The 24,810-nt window shown below is 43.2% G+C and overlaps 1 protein-coding gene across 1 annotated transcript; it reads left to right on the top strand.

The window, feature by feature from the left end:
• Positions 1 to 3,879: 3,879 nt before the first annotated feature.
• LOC136463577 (uncharacterized) lies at positions 3,880 to 8,447 on the top strand. Its single transcript, XM_066462567.1, has 6 exons — positions 3,880 to 4,276; positions 4,461 to 4,514; positions 5,058 to 5,131; positions 6,685 to 6,802; positions 6,898 to 6,956; positions 8,061 to 8,447. Exons 1-6 carry the CDS (start codon positions 4,136 to 4,138, stop codon positions 8,137 to 8,139), a joined length of 525 nt encoding a protein of 174 aa, XP_066318664.1. The 5' UTR covers positions 3,880 to 4,135; the 3' UTR covers positions 8,140 to 8,447.
• Positions 8,448 to 24,810: the final 16,363 nt, after the last annotated feature.

The raw sequence follows: 24,810 nt of genomic DNA, 5'->3' as shown, positions 1-24,810 counted from the left end.
ATAGGATTTTCCATTTATGCTATTTCAAGCCTTGCTTCCTTATCATTTTTGTATAGAATGTTTTACTTAGTAAAATGACCTGAAATTTTTATAGTAGTCATTTGATAGCATTATTAAGGCTCTGTAAATTTCTGAGAATTTATTAAGCACATCTGATATATATTTATTATTTAACCTAGATATCTAAATAAAATAATAAAGGCAATTTGATAAATAGTTTGGGCTTTGCCATTATATTATCCTAACTATGTTTGGTATGCTTAAACTGTTGGTAGGTTCTAGGTTGTCAATTTGTGAATAATTACATGAAGTAGAGGTGTTATTACTTTATATTGCATGTTAAGTCATTTCCGGACTGATTCTAGAAAACGACGAGTTGCATGTTGAAATTGATGTAGACTGTAAAAATGGTTAATAACAAAGTTGTAGAAAATTTGATAAGCTTTCCAGAAAGTCTAGGATCACTAGATTTGGAATTGTAGAACTCCAGTTATGAGTGAAACAAGTAGATACTGTTTATGGCATAGTCGATGCATTGTAGGAGTGGTTAAGTAGTAAGCGAGAAGAGATATGCACCTACTCCAACAACGCGATGCACTTGTTAACATCATGCATTCGTAATACTCATACCATACTCATGCATCTAGGATCGGAGGAAGAGATCACGTTGCTGGAATTCAAAGAAGCAGAGGAAGGGAACCCGCAAGAGGATCCGCAAGCCGCAGCTCCCGAAGGCGTGGAGCAGAACCCTGAAGAGCTTCCGGAGTGCCCTGACCATCGTCCTACTTCCTTTCTGCGAGGCAAGCCCCGGAGCATTATAAGTCTCCCAGTAATTTACAAATGTTTAATTACGTACTTATGATTGATGCATTAGGTTATAAGAGTTGAATGAAACCACTTGATGCATGTACATTCCTTGTCCAGAAATTACACCTTTAACCGGTATAGGTCCAGGATCGAATATATGCTTAGCCATGCTTAGACCGGTAGAAGTCGGGTGATTTCCTGTCACCTGCGAGATATAGGTGGATACCGGAGCACGATTGGTCATAATTGTCATTGTGGAACAGAACCATGGTTAATGTAAATGGAGACCGGGCGGGATATCGATAGAAAAGCAACAAGGCATGGAGGTCTTGGGTGTGGATCTATCCCCGTCTATGTCGATCAAGGACCGTACCATTGTTGGAACTTCTGACAAGATTGAACGCATGTCTCTCACTTAGCTGGCCGGATAACTCGTTCCGACCGCGAAGCCGAGTAATTCAACTCAGGCCGGGAATCGTTCTGTTGTGTGCTCCTTCCGGGGAACGATCAGACTGAGCCCAAGGGCAGGCTTGGCCTGAGCATCCTGGCATCTGGTGTTCCAGATTGTGCGGCGCAGTACGAACCCGCGAAATGTGTACCGGAGTTGTACCAAAGGTGACCTAAGACTATCGTGGCTGGTAGATCTGGGTTTGTGTTAGGAATAAATTCCCAGCTGGTGAAAATCGATTCGAATCGCCGTCTCTCCCGGATAGTGAGAAACTTGGCTAGCTCCAACATCGTAGTAACTGTGTTATGAAACATGATGGTTCAGATGAATATGGAATTACAATACTTGCTATGGTTACTATTGTATGATTCTAAATAATATACCACATGTTTGGCACAGGATAGTTGCTAATCTAGAAATGGATAGTTATAATTAACTTGATAAAGAAATCACAAGTGTACAAAGATTAATTGCCTTTTTCACAAAAATGTTGTCAAGTTACGTCCACTTATACAGCCTTGCATAATCCTTGGAGTCATTTTATTTCTGGTTCATGACGGGTAAGTCTAGCTGAGTACCTTCTTGTACTCAGGGTTTATTTTCCCATTGTTGCAGATGGCACTGTGTATCATGGTTATTGCAAGAGTTGCTTCTATCCCGCTGTGGATGAGGAGTAAGCCTTGGGCAGGCTTCCTTAGTAATTCCTATCTTTGCTTTTGTGGATCATGATCTAGCATGGCACTGTATCAAACTATGTTGGAAAACTTTATCTCAAACTCATTTGCTTCCGCTTTGTTTATCAAACTTGTTTTGTAATAACTTTTATTCGTACTCTGATGATGAAACTTATCTGTGAACTTTATGTAATATGTGGCATATATGTTGAATCCTGTACGATCTTGGTTGTTGTAAATCGTTTATCGAGACCCGTCGTGGTACTCGACGGACTACCGGATTTATATGGATTCAAGTATGACAGTGCGACCGCTTGCGGATTGCCATTATACTTGTATTCTTATAAATTGGTCGGTTCTGCAACAGAGTCCTCCCTGTGACTCTGAGGAGGAGCAATTTTTCGATAGCGACTATGATGCCGGAGAGGACGACGATGGCGACTACGATGAGGAGGAGGAGGAGGGGGAGGAGGAGGACAATGACAAGATGAGGAGGAAGACGACGGGGAGGAGGACGAGAGCCTCCATCCAAGTGGCGGAGGAAGGATGATCCTATCTCTGACAGCGAGGATCATCCTTAGATTTAGTTTAGTTTAATTAGTTAGAATCATATTTATCATAGTTTTTCAACTACAAAGGATGAAACCACTTTAAAACTCACTTGAAATTGGAAAATAAGAATTTAAACGGTTTTGATAATTGAGAAGATCTGATTCGAAAGTTAGAGAAGGAAAATCTTGAGAGAGGTATCATAGTTTTTTTTATTAGGCCAGTCTCAATGTAGGGTTTCACGGTACAATTACTAAGATTGTCACGTCAGTCTTTTGTTGGTAACCGTGACAACGGGATTTATATAAATGAAACTCTACGAAACTCTCTTTATAATTAATTTATCAAATGAACTAATTTGATGATATTTTATAGCAATAAATGAGAGTGAAATTAATTTGAAACTACTCCTTCGGTTCTAAATTATTAGACCTTTTGACATTTCTACATACATAAGTTTTGGTATGTATTTAGATATATACTCTCTTCGTCCAAAAAAGAATGCAATTCTCATGTTTCGAGGAGTCAAACAGTTTGAACTTTGACTAAATTTATATAAAAAAGTACAAATATTTATGATACAAAATAAGTATAATTAGATTAGTTATATAATATATTTTCATAATAAATTTACTTAGAGACATAAATACTAGTATTACTCCATCCGTTTCAGGATAGAAGGCGCAACTCCCTTTGGCACCAAGACCGATAAGTAAATTAACTCCTACATATTAAAGACGTTTTGGTTCTCCATCCAATTTAGTGTGATATCGCATGCGTGCATGCAGAAACGGTCTAGCCAATTAGCTTCCAGCATTCATACATGCATGCTGCACAAATGCATTCCCTAGGGAGCCCAGGAGTCAGATTTGGTCCTGCATTAGTTGTTGCATGCGGGAGCTAAAGTGCAGGCGCCTTGTATCATGGGACTAAGAAAAAAAACAGTTACGCCTTATATCTTAGGACTGAGGGAGTATTTGCTATAAACTTGGTCAAACTTGAACTAGTTTAACCGACACGGATCCTATAATCACATTCTTTCATGAACGGAGGGAGTATAAAATGGTGAAAGCAGTGTATATGTAGTCCCAAAAAAGATAAAATGTGTCGTAATTCGGAGGGCCATTGAAACTGACATTAGCGGTTAAGCCATAGTGCCATGAGAGAAAAGCTCATAAAGCCTAAGGCTATCTTCAACAACAATACTCAAAATATAGACTTATTCGTCCTTTGGGTAGCGTTACAGGCAAAAGGTTCAATACATATTCGATATCTTCTTCGATAACTAGACCTAAAAGAGAATTCTTTCTGCAAATAGATTTTTAGAAAAGAGGATATCTATATTTAGATTATGCCTCTTACACAACCCAAAACATGTATTGTATTGTGTTTTTGGGTCTCTTCCTTCCGTTTTGGGTTTGGGTGGTTCTTGGAGACAGTCTAACAAAAGAAAATAGCGCCCGGCACTAGTAATGTTCGAGCGAGGTGTTCGTGCAGTCGTGCTGCTCCTGCTGCTGCTGGAAGGGATTTTTTTTTTTTATCTTTCCTCTCCTATCGCCGGGATCCCTCGACTATTCATCGCCGGCGCAGGCGCGCAGCGCGGTCTCTTCCCTTCGCTGCAGCAGGGGTAAAGGGGACACGAACGGAGCATAACGCCATGGACACGATGCGGGGCGCGCTGGAGCGGGCCAAGATGCTGGTGGGCATGGAGGTCGACGAGGAGTCGGCGCTGCCGCCGCCCGAGGAGCAGTCCTTCTTCGACGACATCAATCGCCACTGCACCCTCAACACCACCCAGGCAAGCACGGATCCCTCAGCCCACCCTTTGTCTCCGCGCAGATCTGGCGGCGGATCTCGCTTTGCGGCTCTTTTCCTGCTCCGGTATCGGCACCGGAACTTCGGAGCAAGTCGCGGTAGAATCGCTCGGCTCGAGCAATGCGGTCCCGCTGTCTAACCATGTCTTGCTGACCTCTTGTGTGCAGAGGCTCTATGGTTTCGCGATATGCTTAGCTGCCGGACTGACGTGCACCTTCTTGGTGAGTTCACCTGCCCCGCTGCTAGTCTTTGTCGGGATAACAACATTATCTGTGATTAGTCCTAACTGACAACACAAGAAGCATTCTGAGGATTGTTAATAGGTTAGGCAACTAATTCAAGCTGTAACATTGTCCACCCCTTAGATGTTTTTTTGGAAGAGTAGATCATTAATATAATCTGTGCATATGCTAAATCCATAATTGAAGCAGTATTGCTGTCCCTAAGTTCCTTTTATTTAGAAAAACAACTTTTAAAGTCTTCTCATATGACAATGTTTTAAGTTGATTGTTGAAGTAGTTTAATAGTTTAATTTTGAGGCAGCATTCTGCCACTAGCAGCCCTCATTCTTTATCACAGGATATATTCATTGTAATAATCCAGCATAGTATGAAGAACACAGGGAAAACAAAATGCAATTTCTGTTCTTCCTGTGGTTGCACTTGTGCCCATTATTTATACCTACAGTCTTTTGCAATTCCCTTTTATTTTTCCAATTTCAAACACTTATGGATTATTTGATATTTTCATGTTTATTATTGCAGTCAATGCTTGTCTTCTTCAATCCAGTGAAATTTGGGGTAACATTCACCCTTGGCAATTTGATGGCCCTTGGAAGGTCTGTTTTACTAGCTGCCAAAGATCTGTTTAATTTATATATCTTCACCCTTTGTTAGAATCTATTTTTTCTGCTTTAGATTTTGGTTTTGCAGTAAAATTGAATAGATGCACGAACTGTTAGGACTAAAATCATAAAATGAATGAGTAGTATGTTCTTCACTAACCTCATGAATGCAGCACTTATTTATTTTTCTTTTGGGTAGCAGCTGACCATGATTGGTAATTGTGTGAATTTATCCATAGAGCCCCCCCACCCCACCCCACCCACCCACACACACAAATAGAGCTAACTGACCTGGGGCCTGACCATTTTTGCATTTAGCTCCCCCAATCAAAATTAATTCTTAGTGACAATTGTGACTTTGATTGGGAGGTTAAACACATAATGGTTAGGTTTCAGGTAAGTTTGCAACGCATTATGAAGGGGGCAGCCCATCTTTATAATCACTGTCATTAAGGATCGTGGTGATAACTGTTTCACAACCACCTCCAAACCAATCTGGAGAGTGCCCTGTTGGTCTGAAGGATGATTCATGCCACCAGGGACTTGCACAGACTGTGATCAAGCCTCTATAGTTTACACCGACTAGAAGGGGATGATATCGCCGAAGTTTAGGTAATCTAGATTTCGCACTGATCAGTCACTACTTTCATGATACAACTAAGAATCCTTAGTTTAGTTTAATTTCTAAAATTTGAAACTAAACTACTCTTAAGAAATGTGGAATTATCAGTGACCCAATTTTATATCAAAGAACCTGCTCACGTATCATTAGGTCTTCCTCTACGGCTCTACTAAATCATTTGTTGTATTGGGCACTGGAAATATCAGCATGTTAGTTTAATAACTAATGCTGAACTGTTCACTATTACACCTGGATGGATGCTAAATTAGTACATCCCCTCACCCTTAGTATCTGTATCAAGAAGGTCCCAATCTGTTTTTCTGATGGACTGGAAATTTCTTGAACTATCTTGTAACAAAAAGTTGCCATGCTAGATGCTTGTGTAACTTCAGCACAGTACAGCAGTGTATATTGTCTTATAAGCTGTGATGTGGGGGCGCCAATATGAACGGCGCCCCAGGGCTAGGGATGTGGCTAGAAGGGCCAGAGCGGCATCCAAGGAGACCCCAGCTGAAATCAGTAGCAATTAAGTATTATGGGGAAGGGATTAGAGTAATGAGAGAATGATTAATGGGGAGAGAAATGAGGAGACCAGAGCTGGGCGCCTGTGGCTGGGCTGCTCTATATATAGACTGTGTAATCAGCTTATGAGGATGAATCAAGAAACAAGTTATCTCCTAATCTATCTTTGCTGCTCTTAATCTCATCCCCTTCAACATAGGGCGTCCAGGGGATAAACCCCACGCCATTACCAACCCAAGCTACCAGCTTCCTAGTCGAGGGCCTGCTACCTTGAGCACTGACGCCCTTGACATAAGCACTTGTATATCCTGTGTGGTGGGGGCAGGCTAACTTTCTCTATTATTTATTTATCTCTCAAATGCTTTTGTCCTGTCAACTAATACCGGGATCATTTGTTTGGCAGTACAGCATTTCTCATAGGCCCCAAAAGACAGTTTGATATGATGCTTGATTCTGTGCGAATATATGCCACTGCGATATACATTGCAAGCATCATAATTGCTCTATTCTGTGCTCTCTATGTAAGTAAATAATCTAAGCTCTAGCGTAAAAGGTGTATTTTATAAATTATATGTCAATGCAAATTGTACAATCAATGTTTTTCTGCACCAAATAGGTTCACAGCAAGCTGTTGACTCTACTGGCCATCATTTTGGAATTTGGTGCCCTTGTTTGGTAAGTTTAATTATCTGAGTAATTGAATTTAAGCATATTCCCTGGCAGCTATATTTCTTCTCGTTGATTCTATTTGTCTTTTTTTTTTTTTGCGGGGTAATTCTATTTGTCTTGCCACCTTAAGAATAATTGACCAACATTCGTAGCCAGATACCATCCCATGAGATATCACTGTGTATTTATATCCATGATATACTGAGCAAGAAGGGCGGGCCTGGTGCAAGCGGTAGAGTCTTACCGCCTGTGACCAGAAGGTCCCGGGTTCGAGTCGCGGTCTCCTCGTATTGCACAGGCGAGGGTAAGGCTTGCCACTGACACCCTTCCCCAGACCCCGCACAGAGCGGGAGCTCTCTGCACTGGGTACGCCCGATATACTGAGCAAATGAAATTTGAAAGAATTGTTTGACATGTCTCTAGGGAGTAGGAATAAAAGTGAAAAAAATGGAAAATCCCATTTACCAGGGTTGATTTTTTGTAAGGTTCTGCATCTTAGGGTAATATGGAAATGGTAACAGAAAATATGAAAACAAAAATATGGAAAAGAAAACAACTTTAGGTCTTTTCAATCGTTTCCGAGTTTCCCATATTCCTCCAATAATTACTAATGTAAATTCCCTTTTTTCCCCCACCCTTACCCACAAGCCTAAGAGGGTAAAAGGCCTAGCCCAGCCAAACCCAACAAGTCCTCGACTGAAAGCTCCTTCACTTCCTCAAGTACTCCCTTGCGTTGCTGTAATATGTATATCTGATGACTTGTGAATATCAACCATCCATTCATTCCTTAGTCGTTCTTATGTATGGTGTTGTGCGGTTTTGTGTTTTGGCTAAGAATTATCAATTCTCCACCAATATTGATTTGTTTTCAATCATATAATTCCATTTTCGATTTTCCTGCAACACCAATGTCATATCATTTTCTGACAATACATTTTTTTGAGGAAAATATGAAACTGAAAATGATTTACTCCTATTTCGATCATTTGCAACCATTTCCATAATTCCATCCCTTCATGTCACAGAGGGTACTAACATGTCGAAGTGTCGGTTCACAATGCCTGGGGACTGATTTACAAATCTGAAATTTCAATTTGTTGGTTCCTGCAGGTACAGTCTTAGCTACATACCTTTCGCAAGGTCAATTGTATCAAAGGTGATGACATCGTGCTTCGACACTGATTTCTAGATCAACCATCATTGCCTATGTCTTTTCATTGCGGGGCGAGTAGATATTGGTAATCTAGTGACAGATGAAGAGGAAGTGACCTTACCCCTCCAACAGGCTCTTGTAATCATTGTGAATCGAGCTGTGCATTTTATGCTAGACCAGAAGATTGTGCTGATATGTCCTGTTCTCTTGATGCATGTAAACGTGCAATCCACGCTTCAATTTGTGAGGAGTGCCCAGCGCATGCATAGAACAACATTGTTCTGTCTTTTGCTGAATATTGCTGTAAATTCCATGGTACTACATCGGTAGTATGATATGCTTGATCTGCAGAATACCGTTGATATTGTCTCTTTCGCCCCATGATTCAGTCTTTGGTTCCCTTTTCAGTTACACAACTTTACAAGGTGGCGCATAGCTACGTAGACCACGCTCGACACATTAACACATTCCTGCGCGTTATTTTCACATGGTTTAAAGGAATATTAGTAACACAACCGAATTAATTCATAACTGATAAGTGGCAGACTGAGTCAGTCACTGCCGAATTTTTTTTATTTTTTTAGCCTTTTTTTTGAAATTTTTTTCACAAATATGTTCCTGAAGTAAAGATTTCAGAATCTGGCGTCATCGACGCCGAGCTTACACTGCTTGCCGTTAGATTCCCTTACGCCGAGCTCTTGGGCTCGAAGCCAACATTGATGGCAGAGAGCTCGACGTCAGTCGTTCTAGCGCCAAACTCGACGCAGTAGCTCATGGCGCTGAGCTCGGCGCCGTAGCTCATGGCACGGCTGCGGCAACACATTTGGCGGCGCGCATGCAGAAGAGGACATGGGGGTGTGTGGCCAAGCTTTGTCCAGTTAGCAGCCTGTTCGTTTGGCTGTGGCTTGTCGTAAACGATCGTAAATTTCCAGCCGAAACAGTATTTTTCTCTCACATAAACCAGTCAGCAGTACTTTTTCACGAACCAGCAACGATACGAATCAGCCAACCGAACAGGCTGTAGAGTAATAGGCCATGAATGCTGCCTGCCAGACGCTAGGTCAGAGGCTTAAGGCCCAGTTTAGATTCCAAAAATTTTCACCCCAAAGTGTCACATCGAATCTTGCGGCACATGCATGGAGTACTAAATGTAGACAAAAAAACAAAACTAATTGTACAGTTGGGTGAGAAATCGCGAGACGAAACTTTCGAACCTAATTAGTCCATAATTAGACACTAATTGCCAAATACAAACGAAAGTGCTACAGTAGCCAAAACCAAAAATTTTTGCCAACTAAACACGCCCTAAATGAAGTAGTCGTGACGACGCTCGCGCGCGCCTGCCTTGCAGTTGAACGCAGCCCCAAAATTTCAAGATCAAAACGCAGAGATCAGAGAGTGAGATTAGTCAAGATCATCACCTTCATTTGCGTGCGCTTGTTCTGGAACCAGAACTTGACCAGGAGGGGCTCCAGCCCCAGCTCCCGGCTCAGCTCCTTGCGCTGCTTGTCGTCCGGGTGCGGGCATTCCTTGAAGAAACTGGTCATCCACGAATCAATCAATTTCAGAGGAAATGATGAGTATTTTGTGAGTGACGACGAATTAATTAATGCTTCTTGAAAATATGGAATAAACAAGCAAGAGCAAGGAAGTTCAGTGTGAACGCAAAAGTCCTACTTCTCGAATGCTTTTAACTCCATCTCTAAATGTTAGTCGTCATGATTTTCATATTTTCTAGAAGCATTAATTAATTCGTCGTCACTCACAAAATACTCATCTTTTCCTTTGAAATTGATTGATTCGTGGGTGACCAGTTTCTTCAAGGAATGCCCGCACCCGGACGACAAGCAGCGCAAGGAGCTGAGCCGGGAGCTGGGGCAGCTGGAGCCCCTCCAGGTAAGTTCTGCTTCCAGAACAAGCGCACGCAAATGAAGGTGATGATCTTGACTAATCTCACTCTCTGATCTCTGCGTTTTGATCTTGAAATTTTGGGGCTGCGTTCAACTGCAAGGCAGGCGCGCGCGAGCGTCGTCATAACTACTTTCAGCCTGTTCGTTTGGCTGTGGCTTATCGTAAATGATCATAAATTTCTAATCAGAATAGTATTTTTCTCTCACATAAACCAGCCAACAATATTTCTTTACGAACCAGCAACGATATGAATCAGCCAATCGAACAGACTGAACCATTTAAGCCTCTGACCTAGCGTCTGCCGAGCATCATTCATGGCCTATTACTATAACTGGACAAAGCTTGGCCACACACCACCACCATGTCCTCTTCTGCATGCGCGCTGCCAAATGTGCTGCCGCAGCACTGCCATGAGCTACGGCTTCGGCTTGCCACCAGGGTCACTGGCGTCGAGCTCCTTGATATGTCACCGTCACGTTGGCTTCGAGCTTAAGAGCTCGACGCCAGGGAAGTGTAAGCTCGCGCCAGCAACGATGACGCCGAGATAAAGATCCAGATTGTAAAATTTTTCCTCTAAAGGTATATTTATGAAAATTTAAAAAAAAGGCTAAAAAATAAAAAATTCTGCTGTCACTGCCAGGCAGGGGCGGACACATCGGTGGGGCGGGGGGCTCAAGCCCCCCCTACGCGTATCACAGCAGTGGAACCCTCTGTGGAGTCCTTATGAATTTTTAGACAAAGTTCTATAGTGTAGGAGGGGCTAAAATTTAAGATCGAATAGCAGTGTTGTTCAGCCCCCTCTGAAATATTTTCTGGGTCCGCTGCTGCTGTCAGGCATGTGCATGCGTGATGCATTGCAAGTTTGTAACACTGCGTATGCATTCCTAAGCAACCAAGACCAGGTTTGTAACACTGCGTATGCATTCCTAAGCAACCAAGACCACGTAGCTCACCACCAGCATCCAAGAGAAAACCTCCTCAAATATTCTCTCATTATTCTAAATTATAAGAAATTTTGACTTTTCTAGATACATTACTTTCACTATATATCTATGCGTATCTAGATATAGTGTATATCTAAGGCCCTGTTTGGTTGAGCTATGGCTGTGGGAAAAAGCTGCTGTGGGCTGTGAGCTGTGGAAAAGCTGCTGTGGGCTGTGAGCTGTAGAAAAGCTGAAAGCTGTTTGGTTAAACAAGTATAAAATATACCTTTTATCTTTATCTCTCTTGAAACAACTATGGAAGAGCTTTTTATTCCACCAATTTCGAAAAACAGAAAGTCAAAAGCCAATGAACTACGGAAAAGCAGCTGCTTCTGAAAAAGCACCCTCCAAAAGCAGCCCCTTTGGTTGGGCTTTTGGCTTTTAGGGCCAAAAGCCAAAGCCAAAAGCCCAACCAAACAGGGCCTAAGTATATATCAAAAGGTTATGTATCTAACAAGTCAAGATGTCTTATAGTTTGAAATGGAGGGAGGACATTAGTACATTACTAATACTCACTGTCATGGCATCATCAAATGTTTCTATAGTTGAACAAATATTCACATCATATATATCTCCCTCTTTTGTAATGATACAGAACTAGGAGCTGTCCTGCCAGCTTCCCGTTGAAAAATGAAGACAGCATTCACCCTATATTTGTATCAGGTTCGATCAATCAACATATCAAAGGCTTATAGTGCTCATAGCTCCAACCTCTTGGCGTCATCGTCAGACATCCCTCCACCATGTGTGCTTCACGCTTCTTTAATTTGACTAGGGTAGCGAATTTTGAGCAGCCTAGCGAGTTTTCCTATTGTCGGAGTCATAACTCTGGGTGTCTTAAAACATCGATTAGTTAGCAGATCACGCGGCCCGCAATACACCAGCTAGCGAAAGCCCAAACGACTGAGGCCTAGCTAAGCCAAGCGAACCAGGCCGGACACTAAGGCCAGAGTCAGCCACGACCCCTCCTTCATGCCTTAGCCACACGGCGCTGGAAAGGCGCACGACCTCTCCCCCATCACGACCGCTGGAAGGAATAGGGAGAGGTCGAGCCTAGCCAAACGTGCTGTAATAGAACCGACCAATTATACGAAATTAAGTAAGAAAATCATCCGCCAGAGCAGACGATTTAGCAAACTTAAGCCCGTATAACCCGGTAGTCCGTGAAATCACGAAGGATTTCAAACCAACTTCCATTCCAGCCAAGATCGTAATAAGTTTAGCGGTCACCATCACATATTACATAAAAGTTCGCAATCTCAGATACATCAGAGTTTCAACATAGTTATTACAAAACCAGTTCGAATAAAAGTAGCGGAAGCCATTTGTTCAAACCACACACACACTCACGCGGAGTTCAAATATAGTGCCAGCGAATGATCATCTCCAACAAAAGCATCAGACGAGACGTAAGGAATGACCATGCCCATGGTCCTAAGCATCACCCATCGCAGGATACAGGCAGTTGATACAGTAGCCGTAATACATCTGCCCATCTACAACAAGTGGGAATAAAACCCTGAGTACGAGAAGGTACTCAGCTAGACTTACCCGACATAACCAAAAATAAATGACACCAAGGATTATAAAGGGCTTTATAGTAGGGTAGCTGACTCATTTGCAAAAAGAAGCATTTTTAGCATTTCAAGAACCTTTCTAAAAGCATTATTGTCAAGTTAATTATTATTAACCTGTCGACTAGATTTGCACCTATACTAGAGCAAACATATGATTAAGTAGATAATGATAACCAATGATCATTAAACAACTTTCATACTGTCATATTCACTATAACTGTCCAAGTGTTCCATAAATATTTACTACGATGAAGTAACTCAAGTCAAGTGCTCACTATCCAGGAGCGATGGCGATTCGAATCGATTCCTAACCAGCTGGTGATTTATTCCTTACACAAACCTCACTCACCCGCTAAAGTGAGATATTGATCACCGAGTCAACTTTCCAGGTATCTCGAGTTTGCCAGGAACCACATGTACCCGGGGGCCGACCGACTGCACTTTGGTCTTATCATCTCGCCCCCGTGTCCTACCACACCTGCTCCGGCACAGTACGCTGCGGGCAATCTACTCAGCCCGAAAAATCTCCCAGCTTCGCGGTCGGAAGGTACTTTATCCGGCTAGCTAAATGTAAGGCATGCGTTCAACATGACTCGAGGCCCAACAACGGTCGGTCCTTAATCGACACAGACGGAAACACTATAGTCCAAAACTCTATAAGTCTCCGCCCGGTCTCAACTTCATTTAACACTTAGTTATACCATGACTTCATAGTCATCCAAGCATATCCAGGTAACCACCTATAGCTCGCAGGTGACAGGAAATCACCCGACTTCTACCGGTCTAAGCCAGCTAAGCATTGACTCGACTGCGGATACCAGGGTAACAAGGATATAGTATAACAAAGGTAGACAAGGTATAATGCAGCAACGGTTGCAAACAACTCCTGAACATAATGCATCAATTAAAGTAAAGCATTTAATTAAATAATTGCAAACCGGGAGAAAAATGCTCCGGGGCTTGCCTCTTTTGAAGGAGCTCGGACGGTGATCGGGGCACTCCGGAAGTTCCTCAACGTCCTCCTCGTCGGCTTCGGGCACTTCCTGCGGCTGCACCTCGAACTGCTCCTCGAACTCCTCAGGTATGACAACTGGGTTCTCGGTTTGCGATCCTGTATGATGCAATGTGCGTAAGTGCTTATGCAATCGGTGTATCGGATGAGATGAATACACTGGATAATTTTGAATGCAAGGTAGTCAACATCATTCAAGAAAATATACTACAAGCACATGTCATCTACTACATTCTCTTCTACTACTAATATGTTGAGTCAACACATCTTATTAAATGCTTCAAAGATACACCAAAGCTTTACTAATTTCTTAAACACACTTAAAGCAACCCTTAATTAAACCCTAATTAATAATAGGTTTGAATAGCAACCTCTATTTTTATTGCTTAGAAAAATCTTAGAAAATTACCATAGCACATTACTACCCTAAGTAGTCTACTACCAGATTTTCATGGTATTTGAATGAGTGGATTAGCCTACACAAAAATAACAAGCTATGGCATGATTATGAACATGAAAATACTTTGTACTGTGAAAAGTGTCAAACAACAGAGTTAGTATTTTTCCTATGTTCTTCATAGCATACAACTACTGTACAAAAATTATCACATGCATGTTTTATACAAAGTTTGCTCTCTAACTAAAATAACAAAAATCAGCCATTAAAGGTACTTGAACTACACCTCAAAAGTTTCCCACAACACATGCATGAAACATATTTTTCCTAGGAAGTACATTACATAAGAAGATTAACAAACTTAGAAATCATATTTTTCTGAAGCCTATAGATTTTTCTACATATTTTTCAAGTTATCAGCAATATACATGATTAAATAAAATTCTATAGCAAAGTATCTCAAAATGACATGCAATAATTTTCCCAAGTAGATCTGATGATAAGTAACCTAGACAAATTTATTTCAACAGATTTGGAGCAACTTTGAGTATCCAAACATTTTTCAAACAATTTCTATTTTCAAATAATAAAGAATAAATTGAAAACCATTTATCTACGGCTACTGGGCCAGCCCGCTGGAGTCAGCTGGCCCACGGCCACATTTGGCCTGCGCGGCCCGAGCGCAAGGAAGGGGGAGACGGCCCGGCAGGGCGTCGGCCCACGGCCTGGCTCGGCCGAGGCAGAGGCCACGCCGGCCGAGACAGGGCGAGATAGCGGGCGCATGCGATGCGCGAGAAGCTGGCGAATGCGGTAGGGTAGCTAGGCGGGGTTGGAGAAGAGGAGGAAGGGGCCTTCCATGGTGGCCGAGCACGGCGGCGCCATGGCCGACGGTGGCGAGGCTTGAGACGGCTCTACCTGAGCTCAGCAGTCGGCGCAAACACGAGCATGACTTGAAGGAGAGCGAGGCAGAGCTGCGGGCGCGTGATTACTGGCTGAGGTGGAGGAGCCGCGGTGGATTTCACCGGCGGGTGCGGTGGCGCGGCGAGTGGCAGAGCGAGTGCGCGCGGTGCTTGCGGAGGGGAGAAGCAGCGCGGGAGTGAGCGAGCGAGCGCATCGGCTTCGGCAGATGAAGGCGGGCGCGTGGGAGCAGGGTCAGGCCGTGGCTGCCGCACGGCGGGCAACGCCGGCGCATGGTCGCCACGCGGCGAGAGCGCCCTGACGCGGTCGGCGCGTGCGCGAGCGGCGAGCGGGAGCAGGGGAACGGTGCGGGGCTGGGCCGAGGCGAGACACGCGCGCGATGGCGTGACGCGTGGGCCAGCGCGTGAGGTGGGTTGGCGCGCGCAGGCGGGTTTGCTGGCGCGCTGGGCCGGCTTCGGCCGTGGGCCAGAAGCGAGGCGGCGGCCCGCGAAGGAGAAAAACCCGTTTTCATTTGTATTTTCAAGGAATTTTTAAATGCCAACTTTCAAACATTATTTTGAGCAAGAAAATGACATCTTTTGGAAATGTACCAAAAATGAAAGTTGATTAGAATTTAATTCTCTACAACTTTGCTTTTATGACCAAAGCCAAATTCTTTCTAGATTTTGAATTGTAAAATCAAAGTCCATTTTTAACTCAAAACCCTAATTTTTGGGAAATTACTTTGGAAGCAAAATTTTGAATTAATTTGAATACCAACCTTGCTCCAAAAATTGAACTACATAATCCTAGATGATTTATAATAGTAGCCAAACATGTTTTACTAACCTAGCAAGCAAAATCAGGGCAAAACAATTCTAACAAAGGTATGCAACATTCAGGTTCCACAACATGTTTCAAATGTTTCGAAGCAGTGTTTCAATTGTTATTTACATGGTTAGGCATGTATGATTAGGATGTTTGATGATGCATGAGATGTATGATTTGCAGTGCCTAAATGCAGGCATAGCACCGGGGTGTTACAGCCTTCCCCCCTTATAAAAATCTCGTCCCGCGATTTGGGTTACGAACCATTTGTTATAAAAATCTTCATAAGCTTTTTGTAGATACTCTCCTGTTTCCCAAGTTGCATCTCCCTTATCATGATGATCCCACTATATCTTGTATGTTTTCACCACACTATTCTGAGTAGCACGTTCCTTAGTATCTAACACCCGGACTGGTTGCTCACGATACACCAAATCTGATTTGAGTTGGATACCTCGAGGTTCTATTCTTTCCTCCGGAACACGCAAACATTTCTTGAGATGTGATACATGGAAAACTGGGAAAACAGTACTCATTGTCTCAGGTAACTCTAACTTGTAGGCTACCAGACCTCTTTGTTCTAGGATCTTGTATGGTCCTACGAATCTCGCGGTAAGCTTTCTTTGAACTCCGAACCTTTTTCTTCTTCATTGGCGTGACTTTCAGATAAACATAGTCACCAACTTCAAACACAAGGGGTCTCCTTCTTCTGTCTGCATAACTTTTCTGACGTGATTGGGCCGCTTTCATATTCTGCTGAATAATATGAACTTTCTTCTCGGCTTCTTCTACAAAGTCAATGCCATAATACCTTCTATCTCCAGGCTCGACCCAATTCAATGGTGTTCTACATTTTCTGCCATATAAAGCTTCGAAGGGAGCCATCTTGATGCTTTCTTGATAACTATTATTATAAGAAAACTCAGCTAACGGTAACCATGACTCCTATGATCCCTTAGAAGACAATACACAGGCTCTTAACATATCCTCCAAAACAGCATTCACTCGTTCAGTCTAACCATCTGTCTGAGGATGATAAGCGGTACTGCGAATCAAACTAGTTCCTAAGCCTTTGTGTAAATGTTCCCAAAAGTGAGCCGTGAACTGTGAGCCTCTATCAGATACTATGGTCTTTGGTATACCATGCAACCTCACAATTTCTGCGATATACTTCTCGACATATTGAGGTGGTCGATAATCTATTTTGACAGGCAAGAAATGAGCGGTCTTGGTAAGACGGTCTACAATTACCCAAATTGAATTATGTCCTTTTTGAGTAGTGGGAAAACCCGTGATAAAATCCATACTTATATCGTCCCACTTCCAACTAGGGACGGACAAGGGTTGCAACATACCGGTAGGTTTCATGTGGATGGCTTTCACTCGACAACATGTGTCACATCTGACAACATATGCTGTAATTTCTTTCTTCATTTTGGTCCACCAATAACGAGATCTTAGTTCTTGATACATCTTACTACTTTCGGGATGGATAGATAGCTTAGAAAGGTGAGCTTTATCCATGAGTTTATTCCTAAGCTCTCGATCCTTGGGAACCACAAGACGGTCGTCAAACCACAACACGCCCTGTTCATCCACTTTAAAGTGTTGAGATGACTTTTCTTTTATTTTCTCTTTGATGTGGAATATCCCCTTGTTGGTTTTCTAGCCTTCTATTATCTTACTCTCCAAAGAGCAACTAATCTGAATACTATGTAACACAGCAGGATGCATTAGATCGAACCCATCTTCAAGTAATGGCTGCACATTCAAGTAATGTGACTTTCTGCTCAAAGCATCTGCCACTACATTGGCTTTTCCAGGATGATATTGCACATTCAAGTTGTAATCCTTGATCAACTCCAACCATCTGCTCTGTCTCATGTTTAGCTCTGGTTGGGTAAAGATGTACTTAAGACTCTTGTGATCTGTGAAAATGTTGCACACATTACCAAGTAGGTAATGTCTCCAAATTTTTAGGGCGTGCACAACTACAGCAAGTTCAAGATCATGTGTTGGATAGTTGACCTCGTGCTTTCTCAATTGACGTGATGCATAAGCAATGACTCTCCTTTCTTGCATAAGAACACAGCCTAATCCAGTTTTCGATGCGTCGCAAAACATATCAAATGGTTTCTCGATATCTGGTTGTGCTAGAACAGGAGCAGTGGTCAACAGTTTCTGCAAAGTATGGAAAGCTGCTTCACACCCTTCTGTCCACACAAACTTGTGATCCTTCTGTAGGAGACTCGTCATTGGTTTGGCAATTTTCAAAAAGTTTGGTATAAAGCGACGGTAATAACCGGCTAGTCCTAAGAAACTCCTAATCTCAGGAACTGTGGTCGATGCTTTCCAATTCATCACTTCTTGCACCTTACTTGGATCGACTGAAACTCCATTCTCTGACAGAATGTGACCAAGGAAAGGAACTTCCTTCAACCAGAATTCACATTTGCTAAACTTAGCATACAGTTGATGATCCCTAAGTCTGGTCAAGACAGTTCTCAGATGCTCTTTATGATCTTTCTTGTTCTCGGAGTACACCAGAATGTCATCGATGAATACTACCACAAACTTATCCAATTCTGGCATGAAAACTGTATTCATCAAAAACATAAAGTATGCAGGAGCATTTGTCAAGCCAAAGGACATGACAAGATACTCATACAACCCGTATCTGGTGGAAAATACAGTTTTTGGTATATCCTGTGGCCTAATCTTGATCTGATGATAACCGGATCTCAAATCTATTTTTGAGAACACCTTGGCCTTGGATAATTGGTCAAACAGAACATCAATATGAGGTAAGGGATACTTATTCTTGATGGTCACGGCGTTGAGTGGCCTGTAATCTACGCACATTCTCAACGTGCCCTCTTTCTTCTTCTTCACAAACAAGGTGGGACATCCCCATTCAGACTTGCTTGGCCGTATAAACCCCTTTTTTGATAAATCCTCTAACTGCTTCTTCAGCTCAGCTAGTTCATCTGGAGGCATCCGGTAGGGTCTCCTTGAAATCGGAGCTGTTCCGGGGACTAACTCAATTCCAAACTCAATCTCCCTATCCGGAGGAAGACCAGGTAGCTCATCCGGGAATACATCCGGAAATTCACACACTATCGGAATCTGATGAAGAGGAATGACTGCCGTAGCACATGTAACACTTATAAGGTCTGTTCTTCGAGGCAATGGTACTTGGAAAGTACCCTCACCTAGGGGATCCTTAAGGGTAAGTACTCGACTTCTAGTATCTATGACTGCTCCCCAATTCTTCATCCAATTCATCCCTATAATGACATCCAAAACTAATCCAGGCATAACTATTAAGTTCATTCGAAACTTCCTGCTACCTAATTCAAGGGTTGCCCCTCGAACCATCCGGTTGGTCAAAACATCAGCCCCTGCTGAACTTATACGGTACCCATAACCCAATTCTGTGCATAGTTGTCCATGTTTCTGTGCAAATGCTTGACTCATAAAAGAATGCGATGATCCAGAATCAAATAGAACAACTGTAGGGTTTTCGTTGACAGGGAACTTACCAGCAGTGATGGGCTCTCCCTCAGGAATTTCATCCACTGTCGTACTATGCACCCTAGCATTATAAGTCTGCTGCTTCTTCTTGGGCGGATACGGACAAAACCTCAAAAAATGGCCGGGTTGATCACAGTTATAGCAGGGTCCCCTCACTATTTCGGTAGATCCCACAGCTCCCTTGGACCTGCCTTGTACCGCAGTTGCGGCTGCTTTATTGGGCTATACTGCCATCTTGTAAGGCTTCTGGGGTCCACAGAAATTCTGACTTCTTTGCTAAGGTGGCCTGAACCTAGCGCCAGGTGCCGATGGGCGATATGGAGGACGACCTCCCATAGGTGCTCTAGCTTGCGACGGACCACCTTCAAGGGCTCTCTTGCGTGTCTTAGCTATGGTGCTGGCGTTGTTATTCTTCTCCTACTTCAGACAGTCACTGATGAAGTCATTGAATCTGACGCGGTTGTTGGTACCAACATGCTTCATCATTTTTGGATTGAGTCCCCTCTTGAAACTGGCTATTCTTTTAGCATCTGTGTCAACCATGTCGGGAGCATAGCGACACAAGTTGTTGAAGGCATGCAGATATTGCGTCGCGGTCTTGGTGCCCTGGTTCAATGCTAGAAACTCTCCCAACTTCATCTCGATCAGCTCGGGTGGAATATAGACTCCACGGAAGGCCTCAGCAAACTCTCTCCAAGAAATCTGAGCATTTGGAGGGAAGGTGGTGCGATGGTGCTTCCACCACATTCCTGCCGGTCCTTGCAATTGAAGTGCAGCATACTCCGTTTTCAGCACCTCAGTCATCCTCAACACACGGAATTTATCTTTCATCGTGTTGATCAATTCCTCAGCATCGAGTGGCTCTGTTGCTTCCTTGAATACTGGCGGCCTGGTGTCCATGAAATCTTTGAAGCTGCTATATTGGTTCACTCCCATGCCACCACCTTGATTGTTACCACGTTGAACGTTGTTGGCGATGGTGCGCAGAAAATCCTCCTTGTTCTTCTAGGATTGTTCCGCGTTGCGCTGACTCCCGAGCAGCTGTGCGAGGAACATCTCGGGGGTAAATGGGGGAGGAGGTGGCAAATGCGGTTCATGGGGAGGTTCATTGTTGTTGCCGTGGTTTCCACCACCACCACCACCGGTCCCCGCACCGTTAGCACCGGTCTCAGCGGCCTCATACGTGGTTCGGCGAGTGTTTGTCATCTGCATATTTCAGCAACAAGTAATGATTGAGTGAAGCTGTAATAATTGCGAGTGAAGGAAAAATTATGCCGTACTGAATTTACTGGAGAGAATAAATTCATACAATAAAATAGAGGCACAACAATCGCATCCCAATTAAAACAACAGCACTTAATCAAATTACTTCAACGGCAAACATCGCGTCCATACAATCAAATTGCCAGCATACATACACTAGACTTTTTATGCGTTCAGATATCGCATTCGAAATCAAGTTCCATCCACATGCCAAGTCTCATACGTTCGAAGCAACATACAATAGGTTACATGCCAACAAAAGAAAGGTCATCGCAACAGGACCTAGATACTAGCGCAAGGCAACTAGCCTACTCCTCGGGGCCATCGTCGGGATTGGAGACGTCACCATCGCCCCCAGGTGAAACTACATGCTCGTCCTCGTTGTCGTCGTCGATATCCATGCCAGCGGCGTCTGGTGGAGCATATGGGCCAACCCCATTGTAGAGCACGCGAAACTCCTCGTGCAGGTTGCCGTTGTATTCCTCTAGTTCATCGACCCTCTGCAGCAGAAGGTCCCTCTCGTCCCAGGCTTCATTCCTTTCCTGAACCAACTGTCCAATCATGCGGTCTGCATTGTTGTTGGCTTGAGTCAACGTATGCACCCGCTGCATAGCTCTATCACCTCTCTCAACCACCTGGTCTCGCTGTAAGTTCATATCAGCCAACTGCTCCTACAAACTAGCTATAGCACGTGCCTGTCTCTTCTTCTGCTTTCTCCTCTTGAGCTTATCCTGACCACGCAAGCCAGTCAAAGTCCAGTAGGTACTCTCGAGACCCTCATACGCTCTGATGGCGGCGAACATAGCACTCATTGCCTGGTTGTTGCTAGCCTGTCCTTCAGCTGGACCTCTAACCAATGCGCTTCCCTGAGGCTGAACCCAAATGGCATCACGAGGATCATCCCTAGGAAAAGTGCCAGCTAGAGCTGCTGCAAGCTCACTAGGAAATCTGCTCATAATGTCCCTGATGACACGGAAGGCTGCTCCCTCTGCACCCTCAGCTGGAGTGCGACCCTCAAACTCCAAATGCCAACCATCCCAATCTGGAGCATCACCGAGAGCAGGAACCATGATCTCCACCACTGCGAGTCCATCCTCTGCTAACTGGCTCTCATTCCAGGAGTACACCGGCTCTTGACCCTCTGGGTACCCCACATCATGGAGCACTCTCCAAAGCAAAGTTGGCATGCCAAACTCGCTCAAGAAGGTGTCCGTGGTGCGGTGCTCCCTCAGGGCCAACGGACATCGAGGTGCTCTTCCTCCGGTGGACTTACGGGCAGTCTGCTTCGTGCGGGCCATCTGTAGCAAAAGTTCTTTTATTACCTCGGGGAAACATATTTTAGGTGATACAACTTTTATCAAAATGAGATAATCAATTTATAAGGGGAGGAATGCATGACATGAATGAAATGCACAAGTAACATGATGTATGTACGTGTCGTACGTTCTCACAAACTTTAGAAAATAAATAATTTCTAACGACGAATTCGGTGGCATACAAACGATTTCTCAAATACGTAGCTAATACGTTCTACACGATAGCGTTGTTATGTACCTGCAGAAGATTCATTTCAGCCCAATTCCCAATGAACGCATAAAAGCAGTAAATTTTTATCTACACGCTCTACACGAATCCTCAGATACGTGTACAACGGTAGTAACTACCCGAACCATCGTCCTATTGACGGCATCGCCTCCACAGACGAAAGACCCATACATGAGATGCCTTTGTAAAACATGCGTAGAACATGTAATTACTCCAGCATCATATAAGCATTCACCCTAGATCGACGGTGTATCCGATCATGCTCTCACAACTCACACTTACCGAGGCATAGAGGCAATTGATCCATACATTACCACTCAAACAAGTGGCACTCATACAATAGCACGCCGTATGAGCGATGAAAGAGAAATATGATGCAAGAACCCCAGTCAGTACTTAATTAAGCCACCTAAAGTCCTTAACTGGGCATAAAGGATATGATCACTGGCACACTTTATAGTTTGGAAATCACGTTTTTCAAATGCCTTTTTGTTTTAAATACACTTGTGAATAGTAACACGCTAAACCATGCTCTGATACCAGCTGTAACAGAACCGACCAATTATACGAAATTAAGTAAGAAAATCATCCGCCAGAGCAGACGATTTAGCAAACTTAAGCCCGTATAACCCGGTAGTCCGTGAAATCACGAAGGATTTCAAACCAACTTCCATTCCAGCCAAGATCGTAATAAGTTTAGCGGTCACCATCACATATTACATAAAAGTTCGCAATCTCAGATACATCAGAGTTTCAACATAGTTATTACAAAACCAGTTCGAATAAAAGTAGCGGAAGCCATTTGTTCAAACCACACACACACACTCACGCGGAGTTCAAATATAGTGCCAGCGAATGATCATCTCCAACAAAAGCATCAGACGAGACGTAAGGAATGACCATGCCCATGGTCCTAAGCATCACCCATCGCAGGATACAGGCAGTTGATACAGTAGCCGTAATACATCTGCCCATCTGCAACAAGTGGGAATAAAACCCTGAGTACGAGAAGGTACTCAGCTAGACTTACCCAACATAACCAAAAATAAATGACACCAAGGATTATGAAGGGCTTTATAGTAGGGTAGCTGACTCATTTGCAAAAAGAAGTATTTTTAGCATTTCAAGAACCTTTCTAAAAGCATTATTGTCAAGTTAATTATTATTAACCTATCGACTAGATTTGCACCTATACTAGAGCAAACATATGATTAAGTAGATAATGATAACCAATGATCATTAAACAACTTCCATACTGTCATATTCACTATAACTGTCCAAGTGTTCCATAAATATTTACTACGATGAAGTAACTCAAGTCAAGTGCTCACTATCCAGGAGCGATGGCGATTCGAATCGATTCCTAACCAGCTGGTGATTTATTCCTTACACAAACCTCACTCACCCGCTAAAGTGAGATATTGATCACCGAGTCAACTTTCCAGGTATCTCGAGTTTGCCAGGAACCACATGTACCCGGGGGCCGACCGACTGCACTTTGGTCTTATCATCTCGCCCCCGTGTCCTACCACACCTGCTCCGGCACAGTGCGCCGCGGGCAATCTACTCGGCCCGAAAAATCTCCCAGCTTCGCGGTCGGAAGGTACTTTATCCGGCCAGCTAAATGTAAGGCATGCGTTCAACATGACTCGAGGCCCAACAACGGTCGGTCCTTAATCGACACAGACGGAAACACTACAGTCCAAAACTCTACAAGTCTCCGTCCGGTCTCAACTTCATTTAACACTTAGTTATACCATGACTTCATAGTCATCCAAGCAGATCCAGGTAACCACCTATAGCTCATAGGTGATAGGAAATCACCCGACTTCTACCGGTCTAAGCCAACTAAGCATTGACTCGACTGCGGATACCAGGGTAACAAGGATATAGTATAACAAAGGTAGACAAGGTATAATGCAGCAACGGTTGCAAACAACTCCTGAACGTAATGCATCAATTAAAGTAAAGCATTTAATTAAATAATTGCAAACTAGGAGAAAAATGCTCCGGGGCTTGCCTCTTTCGAAGGAGCTCGGACGGTGATCGGGGCACTCCGGAAGTTCCTCAACGTCCTCCTCGTCGGCTTTGGGCACTTCCTGCGGCTGCACCTCGAACTGCTCCTCGGGCTCCTCGGGTATGACAACTGGGTTCTCGGTTTGCGATCCTGTATGATGCAATGTGCGTAAGTGCTTATGCAATCGGTGCATCGGATGAGATGAATACACTGGATAATTTTGAATGCAAGGTAGTCAACATCATTCAAGAAAATATACTACAAGCACATGTCATCTACTACATTCTCTTCTACTACTAATATGTTAAGTCAACACATCTTATTAAATGCTTCAAAGATACACCAAAGCTTTACTAATTTCTTAAACACACTTAAAGCAACCCTTAATTAAACCCTAATTAATAATAGGTTTGAATAGCAACCTCTATTTTTATTGCTTAGAAAAATCTTAGAAAATTACCATAGCACATTACTACCCTAAGTAGTCTACTACCAGATTTTCATGGTGTTTGAATGAGTGGATTAGCCTACACAAAAATAACAAGCTATGGCATGATTATGAACATGAAAATACTTTGTACTGTGAAAAGTGTCAAACAACAGAGTTAGTATTTTTCCTATGTTCTTCATAGCATACAACTACTGTACAAAAATTATCACATGCATGTTTTATACAAAGTTTGCTCTCTAACTAAAATAACAAAAATCAGCCATTAAAGGTACTTGAACTACACCTCAAAATT

Source organism: Miscanthus floridulus, chromosome 7 (genome assembly GCF_019320115.1).
Source record: "Miscanthus floridulus cultivar M001 chromosome 7, ASM1932011v1, whole genome shotgun sequence".
Taxonomy (NCBI): Eukaryota; Viridiplantae; Streptophyta; class Magnoliopsida; order Poales; family Poaceae; genus Miscanthus; species Miscanthus floridulus.
This window is presented reverse-complemented; position numbering and strand designations above follow the sequence as displayed.